This window comes from Rhinopithecus roxellana, chromosome 20, assembly GCF_007565055.1.
Source record: "Rhinopithecus roxellana isolate Shanxi Qingling chromosome 20, ASM756505v1, whole genome shotgun sequence".
In the NCBI taxonomy this organism is placed as follows: Eukaryota; Metazoa; Chordata; class Mammalia; order Primates; family Cercopithecidae; genus Rhinopithecus; species Rhinopithecus roxellana.
In genome coordinates this window covers 46927933-46949725 of record NC_044568.1, presented here as the reverse complement: position 1 = coordinate 46949725, position 21793 = coordinate 46927933, and the positions used below count along the sequence as shown (strand labels likewise).

At 38.8% G+C, this 21793-nt stretch overlaps 1 protein-coding gene across 1 annotated transcript in view; it reads right to left on the bottom strand.

Annotated features, from left to right (window-relative positions):
- Positions 1 to 21793, bottom strand: part of REXO5 (RNA exonuclease 5) — a 44681-nt gene that overhangs the window by 16249 nt on the left and 6639 nt on the right. The window contains exons 2-12 of the mRNA XM_030925601.1: positions 21493 to 21605; positions 19733 to 19859; positions 18572 to 18668; positions 12348 to 12485; positions 9723 to 9811; positions 8291 to 8406; positions 6715 to 6853; positions 6464 to 6558; positions 5369 to 5471; positions 1750 to 1853; positions 880 to 1000 (exon numbers count right to left, since the gene is read on the bottom strand). Of these exons, the coding sequence (XP_030781461.1) occupies positions 880 to 1000; positions 1750 to 1853; positions 5369 to 5471; positions 6464 to 6558; positions 6715 to 6853; positions 8291 to 8406; positions 9723 to 9811; positions 12348 to 12485; positions 18572 to 18668; positions 19733 to 19859; positions 21493 to 21605 (1242 nt within the window). The remainder of the gene's footprint in view (positions 1 to 879; positions 1001 to 1749; positions 1854 to 5368; positions 5472 to 6463; positions 6559 to 6714; positions 6854 to 8290; positions 8407 to 9722; positions 9812 to 12347; positions 12486 to 18571; positions 18669 to 19732; positions 19860 to 21492; positions 21606 to 21793) is intronic.

Sequence of the window (21793 nt, the reverse complement as noted above, 5' to 3'; positions counted from 1 at the left end):
GAGACTAAAAAGATATGACAAGTAATTGTAATACATGACCCTAGAAATGATACTGTTCTAAAGGGAAAAGACATGCTATAAAGACATTATTTGGTCAGCCAAGAAAATTAGAATACAGATGAAAAGTAGACAAAAGTACCAGGACAATATTAGATTTACTAAAATTGGTAACTATGTAAGATGTGGTTATGTAAAATAATATTCTCATGAAATACACTCTGAAGTAGTTAGGGCCATGATATATGCAGCTTACTCTCAATTGGTTCAGGAAATGTCATACAGAGAGAGGAAGAAGGAGAGTGTGTACATGAGAGAGCATAAGCATGTGGGTACACATAAAATAATAAAGCAACTGGGGCAGAGTGCTAAAAAAGGTGAATCTAGATAGAAGGTATACAGGTATTCTACCATTCATGCACGCTTTCCGTAAGGTTGAAATTATTTCCAAACAAAATGTTCAAAAAAAAAACCCCAGATCTTCTGAATATAACACAGTAAGCTCATGTTTGATGTAGCCTCTCTGACTTAACATACAGCAATGATAGATAAAATACAAAAAAAAAAAAAAAATTGAAAAGATATAGCCAGGCTCAAAACCAAGATAAACATTTCCATGAACCAGAAACACAACAGAAACTCAAATACGTATGCAAGGCCAAACCCAGAGGCCTGCTGGGCTCTGGAAGCAGGCACTGGCAGCTGACAGTTCTACTCCTGTGAGGACTTAGGTACTCCATACAAGATGTGAGACAGAAGCCAGACTTACTAACTGTAACCAGGGTTGCTGATTTAAAAAAGCTTGACACTTGCATGGGGTGCAAAGGGCTACATTCCCCTTTGCTTTGAATATAACCTGCAAAGGTTCAGCAGGACACTCACCTCTTTATTTGAAATACACTTTATAGTTTGACAGTTTCTGGAAGACGCAAGTTCACCAGCATCTATCTCCCGGGTCAAAAAAAGAAGCTTCTGACCCACTGAATCCAAGCATTCTAAAACACTATAAAGAAGTAGAGGAGTTAAGGTAAGAACAACAGTTTTCCAGAACCTGACAGTTATTTCTCTATACCTGCACTATACAACATGGTAGCCACTAGCAATATATAGCTATTAAAATTAAAATTAAATAAAATTAAAAATTCAGTTCCTCAACTGCACTAGTCAAATGTGACTAGCGGCTACCAAACCAGATAGCACAGATGTAGAGCACTTCCATCATCATAGAAAATTGTTTTAGACAGTGTGGCTTCAGTAGAGAGAGGAAGAATAAACAAGAAATATACCCAAAGCTCTCTATCAAAGTGTAGGCAAAATGCTAAAGATCTGATGCATTTGCCATAGTCTGGAGACAACGCCCTTCTGAGTCTTTGTGTGTGTCTTTCATAGTCTGGGCAATACATCAAGGCTACAGATTTACCCTTCTAGCCAAAATACCCACCAGTCTATCATCTTTCCCAGTGCTACCTAGGTTCAACATATTCCAATCGTTTTTTGTTTTTTTTTGTTTTTCTTTTGGTCAAGGATATCATTTTAGACCAGCCACTAGATTCAGAAAATTAGAAATTAAATACTGTATATTAAGGCTAGAAGGTGGTATTTTTTCTGTGGTTTTTGTGATAGATGTTATTTATTTTTTGGTAAATAGTTTTCAATAGACTCAAAAGAGGATAAAAACATTCTCAGGTGTTGTTAAACAAGAAACTAGATACTCCATTTGTCTTTGCTGTTGTTTCAAACTGAAAATATTACCTTGTGTTTGGATGCTGAAGTACTTCTGTTGTGTTTCTAGGCTCTCGGCCTGTTGCTTGTATTTCTTGGTGATTAGCTAGTGCTTCTAGATTTAGTTCTGCAATCTTGAAGAAAATAAAGTGGTAAAAATATAATTTCTTGCAAAGCATTTGATGCTCAAAGAAATACAAAACAAAAAGCAACAACAACAAAAAGCAAAAAATCCACTTGAATAATGTTCTCTGTTTTCTTAGGCAGTGGCTTTGCCATTGCCACAGCCCTAGGATGGCTTCAACAGTTACCAGATGGTTTATGGCTGCTTAGCCAAGAACGGCAATCTGTTACCAGCTACAAATGTTGTTACATGAATGTGGGGAAGGGCCAAGTAGGGCTGATTGAAAAAGGATGACAATTTTGGTTCATCACTCATCCAATAGTCAGTCACTTAAAATTTACCTCTCTGCAAACATGCAATTTTGGAAATGATAAAAGAATGGCTTTTACAAGAAAATTTTTAAAAAAGACTATTTATTAGTTTAACACAAAATCATGAGAAGTCTATTCTAGTTGATATTTCTTCTCCTTCCATAAAGTGGGAGCCCACCAGGGAGTTGTGATGTAGAGAGAATAATTTTTAAAGTTACAAATTTTTAAAAATAAACTTTTTAAAGAATCAATTTGGATTTACAGAAAAGTTATGAAAATAGTACAAAGTTCCCTTACAGCATACCCCCATATTTACCTATTAGTAATAGATTCGTAGGGTGCATTTGTCACAATTAATGAAACAATAGTAATGCATTATTATTAACTAAAGCCCATGCTTAATTCAGATTTGGTTAGTTTTTATCCAAGTGAGATACAATTTTCACTGGAAATCAAGCATAATTAAGCTCCCCAAGTGTGGTTTGAGAATTCTGTGATTTCCAGAGATCTCACAAGGCATGAGATCCTTCCTTCTCCAACTATGTGACATAACAGACTGAATGTAAAGCAGATAGGAAAAGTCACTTGTTTTCTATTAAGATAGATGTTAAAAGGTTTCACAAAAATACCTAAAACAATGATGCTCTTTCCACTAATTTTTATGGAAAATTCTTTTTTTCATAAAAGCAAGTTATTTGTAGCTGGACAGAGTGGCTGTATATGCTGAAGTTCCAGCTACTCAGGAGGCTGAAGTAGGAGGATCCCTTGAGCCCAGGAGTTCCAGTCTAGCTTAGGCAACACAGTGAGACCCCATCTCAAAAAAAAAGTGATTTGTGTTAATATATAATGGTTTTTTATTTATCTTAAACTAATATTAAAATTTATGTAATTTCTAATATAGTAAATGTTGATAGATATTGTAACCCAGAGTCCCTGGGTCTTCAGGTGCACACTATAAGTGTAACCCCTGTTGCACCTTGTTGTTTCAAAAGGGTACAGGAAGAAGACCAGCTACAGCAAGACAAAAATCTGCTGGAACCAGAGATGCCTGAAGTTAGAGATGAACTTGGCAAACTCTCTGCATTACCATACTAAAAATCTCACCTAGGGAGGAACTTACTCTCCATTTTCTATACATGTATGTGTCAAGGAACAAACCCTGCCTTTACACATGCAATGACTCAGCCAACTAGCAAAATAAAAGCCCTGCTTTTGCCTTCATTTGGGGAGATAGTGCTTTGGGAACTATCCCTGGTGTTCTTACTTGTTGCAAAGTAATAAAATCCCCTTGTTAAATCCTCCTTGGGCCAGGCATGGTGCTCACGCCTATAATCCAAGCACTCTGGGAGGCCGAGATGGGTGGATCACCTGAGGTTAGGAGTTTGAGACCAGCCTGGCCAACATAGTAAAACCCCAACTCTAATACAAAAAAATTAGCCAGGTGTGGTGGCAGGCACTTGTAATCCTAGCTGCTCGGGAGGGTGAGGCAGGAGAATCGCTTGAACCAGGGAGGCGGAGGCTGCAGTGAAGAGAGATTGCACCACTGCACTCCAGCCTGGGAGACGGAGTGAGACTCTGTCTCAAAAAAAATAAAAATAAAAAAGTAAATCTTCTTTGATAGTGGTCATTGGGTTAATACCCACCAAGTGATTGAACTCACCACTGTGTGGGTAACAATATAACCCACATTAACAAAAGAGTCATGAGACCAAAAGGGTTTTAGAATCTGCTGTAGTGATAGTGATTGACAGCAGAGATTAGCAAACACTAATACATATTTTTTTGTAAATAAATAAAGTTTTATTTCAGCTGTGCCCACCTGCGTTGACATAATGTCTATGGCTGCTCTTGCAGTACCACAGCAAGTTGAGTAGTTGCAAAACTGCAAAGCCTACAATATTTACTAACTGGCCTTTACAGAAAAAGTTTGCTAACCCCTGGTATAGATAAAAGACAGAATGTGACAGACATGAGTTTCAATTCTGGTTCTACCTCTGACTGGCTCTGGGACCTCAGATAAGTTATCTAACCTTTGATAACCTCAAAAGGCTCATGTATAAAATTGGAATGATAATGGTTAACTCACAGGGCTGTCGTGAGGATTAAATAAGATAATGTATATATGGCATTTTAGAATAATACACTTAAGTCCTCAGTGAGTGGTGGCTATTATTATCTATATGCTCAAAGAAGATCTGTTAGAATGTCTTTTTACCATCTGACACAAAAGACTATTCTGGCTGTTGCTTATTATTCCATGTGGAGTACAATTTATTTCATAATGGAGTCATGATGGAAAGTATTATGCAATGGGACAATCTAATAGGTTAGAATGCATTATAATAAAGTTTGTCAGAGACTATGTCCTCTTCTATGTCTCCCTTATGTGCTGTTCTAATCTGTACCCACTGAACTGCTGGTGAAACAATTGTATGCTCCCCCTACTCCAAGAAAACTAAAATCTATGCAGAATTTTTATAATTATTACAATTATTAGTATTAACTACAATAATCACCATGCCACCAGTATACTGCTTAATATATTCAAGGCACTATGCTAAGAACTTTATACACAGTATCTCATTTACTCTCAACAATATCCCAGAAAAGTGCGTATTCCCCTATTATACATCCAAAAACTGATGTTGTTCAGAGAAATTGCCCTAGATTATACAGCTAGACATAGTAGAACATATATTTTAAAACAGATAAGCCCAGCTGCAGAGACTATATACTTAACCACTACATTATGCTAGTGATATGGGTCTTAATTCAAAATATATGCTAGGCTTCAATCACATTGCCATTTTCTCTTTTTTTTTTTTTTGAGATGAAGTCTTGCTCTGTTGCCCAGCTGGAGTGCGGTGGCATGATCTCAGCTCACTACAACCTCCACCTCCCTGGTTCAAGCGATTCTCCTGCCTCAGCCTCCCGAGTAGCTGGGACCACAGGCACGCACCACCACACCAGGCTAATTTTTGTATTTTTAGTAGAGATGGGGTTTCACCATATTGGCCAGGCTGGTCTTGAACTCCTGACCTGGTGATCTGCCCGCCCCAGCCTCCCAAAGTGCTGGGATTATAGGCGTGAGCCACTGCACCCAGCCCACACTGCCATTTTCATAAAAATAGGTAACAGGAGTTGGTAGTCTGTGATAGACTGATCTAGTCCTATGATTTTAAGAAAGGTGAACACACTGGTCAAAGATACTAACCTTTTTTGGGCCATACTTAAGGAAATATTGAGCCAATTCAAGGATTATTCTAGCATCTTCTGTGGCATCATGACCAAGTCTGTCTGGACACTGTATATCCTTCCTGGAAAGTCAGTATAAAATTGACATACTCACAGCACTTTTAATGATAGGCTCTTTCAACCATCTCAAGTGTTGTGATTACATATAAAATGTTAGAATTCTGATAATTAGCTTTGCATCACAACAATCAAGGTTCCTTTATTCCAGCTAATTGCCAGGCCCTGCAAGAGGCACTGGGGGTGCAGAACAATCAGGAATGGCTTTGTTCACAGCAAGCATAGCATGTGGACAAAAGGCTACCTAACAAAAAGCATCTAGCTGACTCCCCGGCCAGTCCCCTCTCTAAGAAATGGGGCAGGCCCATTTCTTAGATCTAACCATTGTTTAAAATTGCCTTCCTGAAACTTTTTTATTTGTATATAAGTGTCTATACATACTTAAATACTTTCTTAGGTGTTTTTAAAAAGCTTAATATATGTATATGTCTATGTCTATATATAGAACTAAATCTAATCTATATCATATAAATATCGAGGCATATATAGATCTTGCTCTGCATCTCTTATTCTCAGGTGTGTCTTAGAGAGGTTTCCATATAACATACAGATTTATCATATTCTTTTGAACAACAAAATATTCAATAATATAGATAACCATAATATACTCAACCAGACTTCTAGAATATTTGAGGTTTTTCTATTTTGCTATTTTAAACCATGTTATAATGAACACCTTTGTACATATGAGTCTTAAATACAATAAGACAGTATAAGTATGTTATACTATCTTGTATAGGCATATAGGTATGTTTTGAAATTTTGGTTACCTCTTCTGCCTTCATGGTTCAGTTCTATCCATTAAGCCTCAACTATGAATGTAAACCCCTGTCTCTATAGCTACAATTTCTTCATTTCATAAGAAATGCAAAAAAATAATGTTTATAAACAAAGAGAGCAGAAACTCTGAATTTTGCAATATGCATTAAATTAGATACTATATGCTAACTTGCATGCAGTTTGTCAGAACAATATTACAGTATATAAGCAAACCTACCCCAAAATAGCTTTGGCTAAGAACTTCAGCTTAAATCTTCTGCCCTGCTCTCTGACATAAAGCAATGATGTATCAATAACATATGGATGTATCATCTGAGGAAGAAAGAGAATAAAATGAGTAATGTCTTATGCTAAAGGAAAAAACAAATGGGCTAGCAGGGGAGGGGAGAAGAGCCCAAGACTTTAGATTTGAGATAAATGGAACAGGCATTTATACTGAAAATACAAAGTCCTAAATCAGATACTCACTTTCAGTGCTCTGAGATCTAAATCTAAGGAGTGGCCCACTAACACAGCATCAGGAGGAAGCAGTGCTTTTAACTGCCTCTGTACATCTTTGAGTTTGGTTGTCACTGGGTTAAGAATCTTCTTCGTGATTCCTGAAAAGCTTTCAATAAAAAAAGAGAAATGGACAGGTGAAGATATTAACAAGTCTTCCTCTCTGGAAAGACATTTTAAAAATAACATTTTAAAAAATTATAGTTAATATACACATGCTTAGTGTCCAAAGTGACAAATAAGAATTAAAAATTAGTGGCCGGGCGCGGTGGCTCAAGCCTGTAATCCCAGCACTTTCGGAGGCCGAGACGGGCGGATCACGAGGTCAGGAGATCGAGACCATCCTGGCTAACAAGGTGAAACCCCGTCTCTACTAAAAAATACAAAAAACTAGCCGGGCAAGGTGGCGGGCGCCTGTGGTCCCAGCTACTCGGGAGGCTGAGGCAGGAGAATGGCGTAAACCCGGGAGGCGGAACTTGCAGTGAGCCGAGATCCAGCCACTTGCACTCCAGCCTGGGCGACAGAGCGAGACTCCGTCTCAAAAAAAAAAAAAAAAAGAATTAAAAATTAGTCATAATCCTATCACTCAGAGATGATCGCTTTTTACATTTTATTAAATGTCCTTCCATACTTTTGATATAGATTCAGGTATATATTTAATTTTTATAAAAATGTAATCATAATGCATGAGCTGCCTTTTACAAAGTCTATCTTTTGTAATATGTCATAAACACATTTTCATATCAATAAATCTATTTTAGCACATCCTTTTAAATGGTTACAGAGTGAATATTCCATTATACAGATACAACATATTTTAACTAATTCCTTACTTTCAGACATTTACATACCTACATTTTTGCAATACTGTGACAAACATGCTTGTGCATACAACTTTGCCACACATGACTGTTCCCTAAGAATCTAATTGTCAAGTCTGCTAATGGGACAGTTATTTATCACTATTATTGCCTCTCTGTCCCTAAGTAGTCATGAATCTACTGGTGCCACTTCAATGGATGGGAACCGTAATGTTTCACTGGCTTCTTGCCTAGTCACTGTGTGTACATTCTGAAATTACATGCTAATCTTTGGAAAAGTAGACTAACATTTTGAGCTTCGAATTTCTGTTATGAAAAATAATAGTTTTGTTTGTGTTTTAGGGGTCAAGGCAGATTAAGCTCTTAACATCACTTGACTGCCAAATGATGATGTGCAGATTTTCAGATGAGGTCTTATCAGAAAGCAAAGCTCCAGCTGTTTGGCAGTTGTAGATACTGATTATAATTGGGAGATTCTGGAACAAGGAAGATAATATTCTGCTGACTTAGGTCACAAGAAGATTGAAGATCAAGAAGGGCAAGAGCATTATACACTGACATTGTGCAATTTCAGCATTAAAATATACCTATGTGATGCCCTAATCTTTGATAATACTTAAGTAGATAAAACCCAACTAAACTGAAGCTGTGGGCCATTCTTCTTAAGAATTATTCCATTCTAGTCTGATAGCTCTCAGAAGAGCTGAAGACAAGGTGAAAAATACCTGGTGAGGTAGTCCAGAATCTTGTTTTCAGGTTTGACCAGTTCATCCATAACACAGCAGCCTCCTTCAGCAACCAGTGAGATGCGTGTTAGCTCTCTCCCCTTAGATGTGAGGCACTGAAAGACCAAGATGTAGTCAGTCTGCTGAACTGTGGAAGGTATTGCTTCCTCTTACTATTTACACTATGTCAACTGCCATCTACTCTAATCTACCAGGGTCCCTGTAGCAATGGCACAAACTTGCTTACTAGAGGATCTAGTGTGAGTGAAATTAAAGCTGGGCAGGCTGCTGAATGTTACACTTAAGAGGATCAACACAGTGTAATTTGCACAAGGAAGATGAATGCAAATAATATTAATAATTGTATCTACCATTTATGGAGTGTGTACTATATCCAGTATTATGCTAAATACCACTAATAGGTAATTTTTATTAAGCCCATTCTATTATCAGCTAGTGCTGTACTAAGCATTTTATATATGTCACTCTCATAATTACCTTTTGAGGTAGTCTTTATTATTCCCCCCACTTCATAGAGGGAGAAGCCCAGGCTGATATGTTAGGGGAATTTGTCCAAGGTGACATAGCCACTAACAGGCAAGGACAGGATATACACCCTGATATGTCAGATTCTCAAGTTTTAGGTCTTAGTTACTCTATTAAGAATTGAGAAACTGTTTCCTGAGTAATGAAAGAGGATGCACTGTCTTTGAAAAGAGGCTTACTACAATTAGATAAAGCAAAACATGAGGGGAACTTAAGGAGGGAAACCCTACTTCTGGTCTTCAAGGTGTAAAACTAAGCCAAACCAACAATTAAGGCAAAGTCCTCATAGCAGCAACAACAAAATACTTGTTCAAACACAAGGAATCAACTTATAGTAATGTGCAAAGACTTGATTAAACATAGTAACTAGTTGGAAAACTTATGTGATTTTTTTTTTTTTTTCCCTGAGATGGATTCTCGCTCTGTCACCAGGCTGGAGTACAGTGGCGCAATCTTGGCGCACTGCAATCTCTGCCTCCTGGGTTCAAACGATTCTCCTGCCTCAGCCTCCCGAGTACCTGGGACTACAGGTGCGCACCAGCATGCCCAGCTAATTTTTTGTATTTTTAGTAAAGATGGGGTTTCACCATGTTGGCCAGGATGGTCTTGATCTCCTGACCTCATGATCCACCCACCTCGGCCTCCCAAAGTGCTGGGATTACAGGTGTGAGCCACTGCACCCAGCCACTTATGTGATATTTATTCTTTATCCTGGAATACAGATCTAAGTTTTCTAAAGTATGAGTAAAAGGACCTACTTTCAGCTATTCAAACAGAATACTAGAAATGAATGTATTCCTTCATTGGTACAATAGACTCAAGAAATCATTTTCTACTAGACCTCAGCTTGTAACACTCCAATTGAAAAATCAAAAGTAGTACGTGCCATTTCACAGTCAAGTCCAAAGAGAGGACTATTGTCTGCTATAGAACCATTACATTTGGTAAGTAAAAAGTTTTCACACTCAGGAAAACCTAGGAAAAAAGGAAGAAAATATTTGCCTTTAGAATAGAGATGGTAAACATCACTCTTAGATTCAAGCAGGTAAAACTAAAATACTAGATATTTTAGTCAGATATGTCGGTACATTAGACACTTGAAATACAAAGACTAAATAAGATACACTCTCTGTTCTCAAGTTTTTCTCCATCTATTCATTTTTATATTGAAAGAATAACGTAGGCTTGCTGTTAGGAGGAGATTCTGGGGGTTGAACTTCCTGGCAGTTGCCAAGTAACAATTTTTCCTCCTCATGAGAAAAGAGATAACTAAATCATGGCTAAACCCAAAGTCATTAGGCCCTTTCCATGTCAGCGCTAAGAAAGAATGAATAAAGTATGCAAATAACTATATGTGAAATCTTTCTTTCCTAAATACAGGAAGAGAAAATAGGAATGAGATTCCACCATAATAGAAATCTAAAAGGATTTCACAGCAGGAAGAAAGTATAAGTAACATTCACCATACATGTCCCTCCACCCAACTCAACCCTCAAGATTCCTCTGAAACATCTATTCAGAGCCTTGCCTGCATTTTCTGGAATCACGTGTTTCCTACAGAGACTCAGCTACAGACTTAAGGTACTCCCTCTATTTGTGTACCCTGAGTCAATAACCATGCATATTTAGCTCAGAGACCCAAAAGCATCTGAATTGTTGAAGATTTCTACCTTCAGGCAGAGGCTGGAGCAGTAAAGGTAACGTCTAAATCTTGTTTGACAAGGAAGAAACGGGGCTAGGCAAACCTTTGACCGATTTCTGATTCCCAGTACTGTGAAATTTCCAACTAATCGCAATTAAAAGAATCAAAATATGGTTTATCCCAGAGAAGAAAGGCAGCCCCAAATCTCAGAGACACTATACTTGCGGCCTACCTTATCTATATTATCAGTGGTGTTTTATAGGTGTCAGCAGTACTGCCCTTACTACGTGCTCATGTGACAGTAGTGCAACCTCAAGAAAAAGATGGTTATAAATATGTTAAAATAAATAGAGAAAAAGCCATCTATAAAATGGAGTTAAAATTTAGTTCATATATCATAGGATTGCCAGTTAAAGTACAAAAAAGCACTTAGTATGGTGCCTGGGACCTATAAAACACATCTACGTCAACTTTAAAAAAAATTAAAAAAATAAAATTTATGCATCCAGAATATAAGAACTCCAATAATTCCATGATAAAATACAGCCCAATTTAAAAATGGACAAAGGATCTGAATAGACATTTCTCTGAAGCTATACAAATGACTAATAAGCACATGAAAAGTTGCTCAAAATCATCAGCCAACAGACACATGCAAATCAAAATCACAATGAGACACCACTTCATAGCCACTAGGATGGATATATTCAAACAAGATAATAACAAATGTTGGCAAGAATGTGTAGGAACTGGAAACCTCATATGTTGCTGGTGGGAATGTAAAATGGTATGGTTGCTTTCACAGACTGACAGTGCCTCAAAAGGTTAAACACAGAGTTATCACATGACCCAGCAATTATACTCCTAGGTATATACCCAACAGAAATGAAAGCATGTGTCCACACAAAAAACTTGCACTTGAATGTTCATAGCAGCATTATTCATAATAACTAAAAAGTGGAAACAACTCAAATGTCCATCACCCAATGAACAGTCTATCCAATAGCAGTATCATTAAGCAGTGAAAATAAATGTAGTACTGATACATGCTACAATATGGATGAACCTTGAGAACATTATGCTAAGTTAAAGAAGCCAGTCACAAAGACCACATATTGCACATCCACTTACAGGAAATATCCAGAATGGGGAAATCTATATATAGAAAACAGATTAACGGTTGTCAAAGGCTCAGGAGTTGGAGGGAAATTATACTATAGGGTTGCTTTTGGGGTGATAGAAGTGTTCTAAAATGTGGTGATGGCTGTACAACTCTATGAAGATAGTAAAAAATACTTAATTGTAACTTTAAGTGGGTGAAATGTGTGGTATGTTAAATTATATCTCAGTTAAAAAAAGGAAATTTAATTATCATTGCTATAATTAGGAGGTAACAAAGAAAATAAAATGAAATCGAAGTACTTTTATTAAATTCTTGCTATATAATTGACCAAGGCTCTGAGCCTAGACCTGCTCTATTTGTTAAAGAAATATGGGGGCAGTGTGGGAGGAGAATTAGAAGTATTGGAAAAGTGTTAAAATATTAAAGACATACTAACTGTTTTTAATATAAAGAAATGAAAGAAAACTGAATGAAAAGGAAAGGGAATAAATTTCTCATCTAATATTATTTCAATGCTCTTCAATGTCACATTCATGTACTACCTAAAATCATCACTTTGCCAATCACAACATACATCACACACTTTGGGATACACTGTGCTTAAGATATTTCCTCATTAATAGAAGATGAAACAAGAATAAGCCATTCAGAAAACAGCCAGATAAATCAATCTCCAACAGTAGTATTTAAATAAGCTGTTAGATATTTTTACATTGTTGGCAATGTCAGATTAAGCCTAAGCCAACCTTGTAATGGAAAGTGAAACGTTCTCATTTCCTCTTTTGTCAGAAGGCATCTGGTCAAGCCCACTTTCTTAGAGCCATACTTTTGAATGATGGGGTCATTCTGAAGGTTGACGGCTTTTGCATTAGAAGGTAAAGGCCCTAAAAGAAAAACAATTGAACGTATATTAGAATGTGTATTTAATAACCCTAGAAGACATGTCTCCTGAGGTTGCATAGGCTAAGCACAGGGAAGATCAAAAGATGTATAAAACTCAGCCCCAACCATTGAGGGGCTTGCAATCTATTACAATTATAAGAACACAGAGAGGCAGGGCGCGGTGGCTCACGCCTGTAATCCCAGCACTTTGGGAGGCTGAGGCAGGTGGATTATGAGGTCAGGAGATCGAGACCATCCTGGTTAACATGGTGAAACCCTGTCTCTACTAAAAATACAAAAACAAAATTAGCCGGGCATGGTGGTGGGCGTCTGTAGTCCCAGCTACTTGGGAGGCTGAGGTGGGAGAATGGCGTGAACCCGAGAGGCAGAGCTTGCAGTGAGCCAAGATCGCGCCACTGCACTCCAGCCTGGGTGACAGAGCAAGATTCTGTCTCAAAACTAAACAAAACAAAAAAAAACACTGAGAAAATGAAGTCCCAAATGAGCTAAAACAATAAAGGGATAGGAGGAAGAATATACTTTACACTAGAGTGTCAGAGATCAAGAAAGGAAAAGATTAACTGAGTCTTAAAAAAACACAGAATTCAGATAGTTGGTATATTCAACCTGTTTTTTACAGTGCCTGTCACTCCCTTAACATTCATTCTAGCTAAATATACTCCACCCTCAGCCACCTATTTAAGCAGCAAAAGTTTGTTCTTTAACCAGGGACCATTACTGATTGGATTAAGGGTATGACCCGGCTCAAGAAAGATCATCTAGGCAGGGCGCGGTGGCTCAAGCCTGTAATCCCAGCACTTTGGGAGGCCGAGACGGGTGGATCACGAGGTCAGGAGATCGACACCATCCTGGTTAACACGGTGAAACCCCGTCTCTACTAAAAAAATACAAAAAAACTAGCTGGGCGAGGTGGCGGGCGCCTGTAGTCCCAGCTACTCGGGAGGCTGAGGCAGGAGAATGGGGTAAAAAAACCCGGGAGGCGGAGCTTGCAGTGAGCTGAGATCCGGCCACTGCACTCCAGCCTGGGCGACAGAGCGAGACTCCATCTCAAAAAAAAAAAAAAAAAAAAAAAAAAAAAAAAAAAAGGGAGATCATCTATAGATTGACCAATGACTTGATATTCCTTATCAAGACATGCTCTTAAAAGGAAAAATCAGTTGATCAGACTGCCTGCTTTAAGAATTTTCACTAAAAAATATAAAGAACTGGGCTAGTTACAGTGGTTCACACCTGTAATTCCAGCACTTTGGGAGGCTGAGATAGGCAGAACACTTGAGGTCAGGAGTTCAAGACCAGCCTGGCCAACATGGTGAAACCCCGTATCTACTAAAAACACAAAAATTAGCCGGGTGTGGTGGCATGCACCTGTAATTCCAGCTATTCAGGAGGCTGAGGCACAAGAATTGCTTGAACTTGGGAGGTGGAGATTGCAGTGAGCAGAGATTGTGCCATTGCACTCCAGCCTGGGAAACAGAGCAAGGCTCTGTCTCAACAACAACAACAACAACAACAACAAAATATATATATATATATATAGAGAGAGAGAGAGAGAGAGAGAGAGAACTGACTAGTCAGAAGAGGAAAATACACACACAGATAAGTAGATGCTATGAGAGGGTTGGAGAAAATCTCTTCACTAGGGGCACTTAGGTTCCTGCTGGCTTTCTACCCACATATATCCTTCTTCAAACAATACTTGCTCAAGATGGCCTAAGTGAGTAGTTGGTCCTTATGAGGAAAAGAGCCAAAGTATCATAAGTAGAAGAGGGCATTCCAGGTAAGACAGAAATGTAAACTTGGTTTGGCAGTAGACCAGTGATGAAGAAAAAAAGGTCTGTGCGAGAGACGAGTATAGGAAACAAAGTTGAGAGAAGAGGATAATTTTCATCCACCATTTAATACATAATGGGGAGCCACAAAAAGTTCCTGAAAATGGAAGTGACATAATTAAAGCAGTGTTTTAAGAAACATCAACCTCAAAAATTTGTAAAAAATGGAGTAGAGGCTGGGTGCATGGCATGCCTGTAATCCCAGCACTTTGGGAGGCCAAGGCAAGAGGAATGCTTGAGTCCAGGAGATTGAGACCACCCTAGGCAACAGAGCAAGATCCAGTCTCTACTAAAACAAAAATTGGTCAGGCATGGTGGTGCATGACTGCAAGTCTTAGCTACTCAGGAGGCTGAGGCAGGAGGATGGCTTGAATGTAGGAGTTTGAGACTGCAGTGAGCTTAGATTGTGCCACTGCACTTCAGCCTGGGCAACAGAGGGAGATCCTGCCTCTAGATTTTTTTTTTTTTGGAGACAGAGTTTTGCTTTGTTGCCCATGCTGGAGTGCAACGGCGCAATCTCAGTTCACCACAACCTCTGCCTCCCAGGTTCAAGCGATTCTCCTGCCTCAGCTTCCTGAGTAGCTGGGATTACAGGCATGCACCATCACACCCAACTAATTTTGTATTTTTAGTAGAGATGGGATCGCTCCATATTGGTCAGGCTGGTCTCAAACTCCCGACCTCAAGTAATCCACCCACCTCAGCCTCCCAAAGTGCTGGGATTATAGGCGTGAGCAACGGCACCTGGCCTAAATTTTTAAAAATATATAAAAGAAAAAGAAAAGAGAAAGAAAGAAGGGAAGGGAAGGGCAAGGAAAGGGAAGGGAAGGGATGGGGAGGGGAGGGGAGGGGGAGGGGAGGGTAGGGGAGGGGAGGGAGGGGAGGAGGGGATGGGATGTGTCTTGGCTTTAGGCAGGGGGCCTGTAAGGGAAGTTCCTGGAAGGAAGGGAAGTTTTCCTTGCAGTCCTGTCCTGTCACGTTCCTTGTCCTTCTTGGATTGTTACCGTTCCTTTCCTTCTTTCACTTGCGTTTCCTAAGGGAAGGGAGAAAGAAAGACAATGAAGTAGAAAGAGGCTAGAAAGGGCTTTACAGTAATTCTGGCCAAAAAATTATGAGCATCTGCTAGAGGCAGAAATACCATTTGACCCAGCAATCCTGTTACTAGGTATATTCTAAAGGAATATAAATTGTTCTGTTATGAAGATACATGCAGGTGGAAAAGACATGGAATCAACCCAAATGCCCATCAATGATAGATTGGATAAAGAAAATGTGGTACATATACACCATGAATACTACGCAGCCACAAAAAGGAACAAGATCATGTCCTTTGTAGAGACATGGATGGAACTGGAAGCCATTATTCTCAGCAAACGCAGAAACAGAAAACCAAACACCACATATTCTCACTTATAAGAGGGAGTTGAATGGTGAAAACACATGGACACGTGGGGAGTAAACAACACACATTTCGGGTTGTCAGAGGGGTTGGTGGAGGTAGAGCATCAGGAAGAATAGTTAATGGAGGCTGAGCTTAATACCTAGGTGATTGGTTGATCTGCGTACTAAACCACCACATCACACATTTAGCTATGTAACAAACCTACACATCCTGCGCATGTATCCGGGAACTTAAAATAAATGTTGAAGAAAGAAGGCCAGGTGCAGTGGCTCATGCCTGTAATCTCAGCACTATGGGAGGCTGAGGCGGGTGGATCACTTGAAGCCAGGAGCTCAAGACCAGCCTGGTCAAACATGGTGAAATTCTGTCACTACTAAAAATACAAAAATTAGCTGGTGTGGTGGTGCCTGCCTGTAGTCCCAGCTACTGAGGAGACTGAGGCACAAAAATCACTTGCACCCAGGTGGCAGAGGTTGCAGTGAGCTGGGATCATCCCACTGCACTCCAGCCTAGGCAACAGAGCAAGACTCTGTCTCAAAAAAAAGTCGTTACCAGCATCCAAATTAAGATAGTGGAAGGGATGGAGGAAAAGGGATATATAAAACATACACAAAAACCTGGTAGAACATGGTGAAAAAATAACTCAATTCAGCCAGCAAAATATTTAAATATTTATCTATAACTTTATTATATACCCGGCACTGTTTTGGCCACTAGGAATTTCCCAATGCACAAAACCAACAAAATTCCTCATGAAATTTAACTTCTAGTTGGAAATATGGATAATAAACAAATAAATATGTAATATATCAGGTAAGATAAGGGCTTTGAAGAAAAGGAAGAGAAAAGGATAGGAAATGTTGGGGCAGGAAATGGTTATTGTCTTATATTTTGTATAGGATGATCTGAGAAGGTCTCTGTTAAATTGACATCTGAATAGAGATTTATAGGAGCAAAGGGAATTAGGCATGCAGACAGATTGGGGATAGGGAGCCAAAAGAACATTATAAAATTCAACACTGGTGTCTTAGAGAAAAATGACACCAGCAAGAGGGAATATGAAGAGCCCATTATTTGAGGATGAGAAAAATGCTTTTAGCTATGTTATGACTGAGGACAGTAGAATATCCAAATAGCAATTGGAATATTCAGCAGGCAGTTGAGAATGCAGGCCTGCAAGCTAGGGCATCAGACCTAGAGGTAATGATATAGGAGTCATTCAAAGAAAACTAATAGGTGAACTTGGCAAAAACAGATGAATACTCCAAAGGAAAGACTGATTAACGAAGATCAGAGTGCGAGGGACTATGCCTTGGGGACTGTGATATTTAGCATGGGAAGATGAAGTGAAATACTTAAGAGGATAAAGAAGTTGCCATAACCTCTCTGGCTCCTCAAGGCCTACAGAATAAAATCCAAATTCTTTTGGCATGGCATTCAAAGCCTGCAGGTTGTCTCTCTGTGGCTGGTACAGAATATAAAAATAAAAAATAAAATAAAAATAAAGCCTGCAGGGTGTGGCTTTAATCTGCCTTTCCAGCTTTGACTCTCATCACTGCCTCCTCCTGTTCTTCTCAGCATGCCCAACAAGCTGTACTCTTCAAACATGTCAAATTTCTTTTTCCTGATTACATCTTTTCTTTCACAACGTGGTGTTTTTACTTGAATCTAGTGATTCTTGAATCACTATGAGATACTTGAATCTCATAGTGATTACTCTGTGATTTAATCACAGATGTTTAAAATACAATGCAGATCAAATCAAATACAACTGCAGATCAAAAATGGGCATCCATGAGAAGAAGAGAACAATGGAAAGATAGAAAATTAGAAGTGGGGATTAGGACAGAGGATAATACAAGCACATTTCTAGAGGAGATAAGAAATCAAGTTACTCCTCACTACTTTTTCAACACTGGTTGATATTATTCAATTAATTTCTGAACACAAAATACAGTATCATTGAACAATACCTAACCTTACTATATGCAATGAACTCTGATAAGTCCTATACTATTCTATCACTCACCTCCTGGCAAAACCAAAAAGGTTAGCTAAAACTTGCTAATAAGACACAACCCATAGTTTGAAAAACACTGCTATCATGAATCTTGCAGCTGGCTAGTATCTAAACCTCCTGCCTATTCTTCACTGCGAGTAGTATCAGTAAGTATCCTTTATATTAGTCAAAGGCATGATCTTCCTTCCCACCTATACACTGGTGGGTACAAAGACCCAGTGACAGTTTAGAAATTATTCAGAGTAATTCATAACAGTCCAATGTTAGTGATACCCAGGTATCCTTAGCTATCTAACCAGATGGTTTCTGAGGCATGAACCCTGGCTGTGGTTCCTGCTATCTAACCTCCCCGGGTACCTGCCCAGTTTTCCTTAAAAGAACTGTTCTTGTGGCCCAGGTATGGTGGCTCATGCCTATAATCCCAGCACTTTGGGAAGCCAAGGCGGGAAGATCACTTGAGCTCAGGAGTTTGAGACCAGCCTGGGCAGCACAGTGGAGCCCTGTTTCTCAAAAAAAAAAAAAAAAAAAAAAAATTAGCTGGGAATGTGGCACGTGCCTGTAGTTCCCCAGCTACTCAGGAGGCTGAGGTGGGAGGACTGCTTGAGTTTGGGAGGTCAAGGCTGCAGTGAGCTGTGTGATCACAGCACTGCACTCATGCCTGGGTGACAAGAGTGAGATCCCATCTCAAAAAAACAAACAAAAATTGTTTTTGTGCTTAAGTTAGTTAGAATTGAGTTCTGTTGTGCTAAACCTACTTACAATCATATCCACATCTTTTAGAGTGAGCAAATCATCAAACCAGCATCATAGCTATACCTTCCATTGTCTTGGGCAGATCTCCAGCTCTTTGTTTTGTTTGTAGCCCAACAATATCAGCTAGAAAATCAGATGATGGTGGAGGCAAGCGGAATTTCTGAAAATATATTAACAGGTTTTAAAAAAATGGTTGAACAGCTAAAATACTGTGAAAGGCCTGGACTTTTATTGTCAGCTCAGTGCTTTTAAAGTTCTACACAGTAATTGTTAGCATTTTAAAATGAGAACTGTTTCCTTAATATAGAAAAGTGACTAAGTAAATGAAGCCACACAACGCTAACCGATCCCTGTGATTATACATCGTAAAAAAGACAAACTTTAAAGAAACGTATAACTTAGACAAGAAAAGTCCCTTTGTATTTTCAAAGTTCTTCCAAATCTATTATTTCATTGGAAAGCATGCCATTGCCATCAGAACAGATGGTACCACAGGGCAAAAAGGTTGAGCACTTCAGCTTCAGGTTCACCTGGGCTTAAATTTCAGCCCTACCACTTACAGGCCAGAACTTGGGCAAGTTACTCAGTTTCTCATGTACAAAATGGAAATTAAAAAGTATCTATTTATAAGACTATTGTGATAATTAAAGATGATATGTGTAGCATGTGGTCCATGGTTAATAGAGAGCCTGACACACAGGGAGTGCTCAATAAATGAAAGCAAAAAAAGAAAATGGTGACCCAGGGAAGTTAAATTAGGGCTCACCAACTCAAATGCCTTCAGGAATAAATGGATGAAATGGGTCACTAGGAAATGGAAGAGGCTATGGGAAAATGGAAAGCAGGTGCCTCTTTTTAAAGATGACAACTGCTATTCAGTTCCATATACTGTTTTAAGGGTGCCCAATCTTGTGATTTTTTTAAAGAGAGGTAGAAAACATAGCTTGTATATATATTTTATAATTTCTGAAAACACCATAGCCCAAATAAAATAGAACAATATCAACCTAGGAGCTACAGATTATAACCTGGGAATAAGTGTTTGCCTAGATTTCCAAAGAAAATCAGAGACAAATCTACGTGAGGCCTCTAAGGTCCTTTTGCTTTCTATATCCCCTACTGTTTGTTCAGTTAGGTTGCCACGGAGCATGGTCCCTGACACACGTATTAGTCTCAGAATGGGAGGACAGACTCAGCCCCTAGTGCAAAGTTTTCTTAACTTACATGTCTGAATGCTTTTCGAAGACATCCAAACTCCAAATAGAACCTGTAAAAGTGTAGCTGACTCATTCCCTGCAGAACAAAAACCACTACGTTGTTTAGGTGGTTTTGATGAAAAAGCTGGCACCAGCTGCCGAGAAATCAAACCAACACAGTTAAGAGAGATGGCCTTAAGTCAGTTACAGGCATATAGAGGGGAAATAGGGGAGAAGGAGCAGGAAAAGCAGTGCGTGAGAGTTAATAGAATTTATCATCATTCACTATCTGCCTGAAACTGGAAGACAGCCATTATTGCACAGAATTCAAATAAAGATCCATAGAGATAAATACTTGTTGCATTCAAATCAAGTAAAATACCAAGCAAAACGCAATGCATTTAAATTCACTGTCCTATTGATTAAGATTTGTTTGGAATCAAACAAAGTCATCCCTAAGATCCCAACCTACTCTGCAGTCCTTCTTAAACCAGGTAATCAAATGGCTGGCTTTAAGAATTTCAGTTTTGGCCAGGCACGGTGGCTCACGCCTGTAATCCCAGCACTTTGGGAGGCCAAGGCAGGCGGATGACTTGAGGTCAGGAGTTCAAGACCAACCTGGGCAACATGGTGAAACTCCATCTCTACTAAAAAAAGAATGCAAAAAATTAGCTGGGAGTGGTGGCATGTGCCTATAATCCCAGTTACTCTGGAGGCTGAGGCAAGAGAATCACTTGAACCTGGGAGGTGGAGGTTGCGCTGAGCGGAGATTGTGCTGCTGCACTCCAGCCTGGGTGACAGAGCAAGACTCCATCTCAAAAAAAAAAAAAAAGGTTAAATCCTGCTCCACTCATTTTTGTAAATAAGACTATTGAACTACAGTCGTGCTTATTTGTCTGTGTGTTACATATGGCTACTTTGGGCTACAATGGCCAAGTTGGGTAGTTGAAGTAGAGACATAAAACCTACCAAAAAAAAAAGTTTTAGATAAACTGACAGACTGATGGCTATAATTGTTGATGGAAAAGATAGTTCTCAAAGCAGCTAGCCAATTTATAACAACCTCTCCCAGAAAGATGTGTATATTATTTGTATACATACAAAACATTTTTCATAAGACACTTAATAATGGCACCAACAATATCAGAATAGTAAGATTCTCTTTTTTTTTTTGTAGGGACTGGGTCTCACTATGTTTCCCAGGCTGGTCTCAGACTCCAGAACTCAAGCAATCCTCCCACCTTGGCCTCCCAAAGTGCTGGGGATTATAGGTGTGAGCCACTATGCCTGGGTTCTCTTTGCCCTTTATTTGTAAAAGAAAGAAAAAAGATTAACTAGAATTCTTCACATATCATTGTTATTTCAACTGAGTCTGCATCAGGTGAAACAAACTAAAATACCTATAGTAGCCAGACAGATACTGTAAATACGGGAAGCAGGCCAGGTAGGACATTGGAGTATACATGTCCCATATAATGGGGGAGACTACCATTCAGTTTTGACAAATTGTTGCCATGTGGGAATAGAGGGATAGCTGCCATTTTTGAGTTTTTGGAAGAAGAAAAGGTAGATTTTTGTATAGGAATTTCCAGAATTAACACTTGGCAGACATCATGAAAAAATTTAGGATGTGCTGTAGAGCAAAAAAATAATGTTGATAAGCCAGTTTGAAACCTCTGGTTTGAATGATAGAGCCTTGGGAGAGGTAAAAAAAAAAAAAAAAAAAAATGAAAAGAAAAGAAAAAAGAAACCTGTGGTCAATACCCACCATTTAAGTTCATCTCATACCTGGGTTTTGGAACATTGGATTTGCCCAGAACTGCATACTTCAGCAATTCACATAGCTGGTCATGGGTTACTTCACAGTTGTCAGTAAATAAAATGGTAGATAAGCGGGCTTTCTGCAAAGATTAATCAGGGCATAGCAAACAATTATTGGTTATCAAGAATACCAACAAAGTGAGTTATTAAATTATTCTAGCTTCTGATTACTTTAACATCCAGGTATATTCTAACATAAGGAAGTTCTAATTAATTGAAAATGATGGTATAAAATAACAATATGTGGTAGGTATGACATTATTAATAA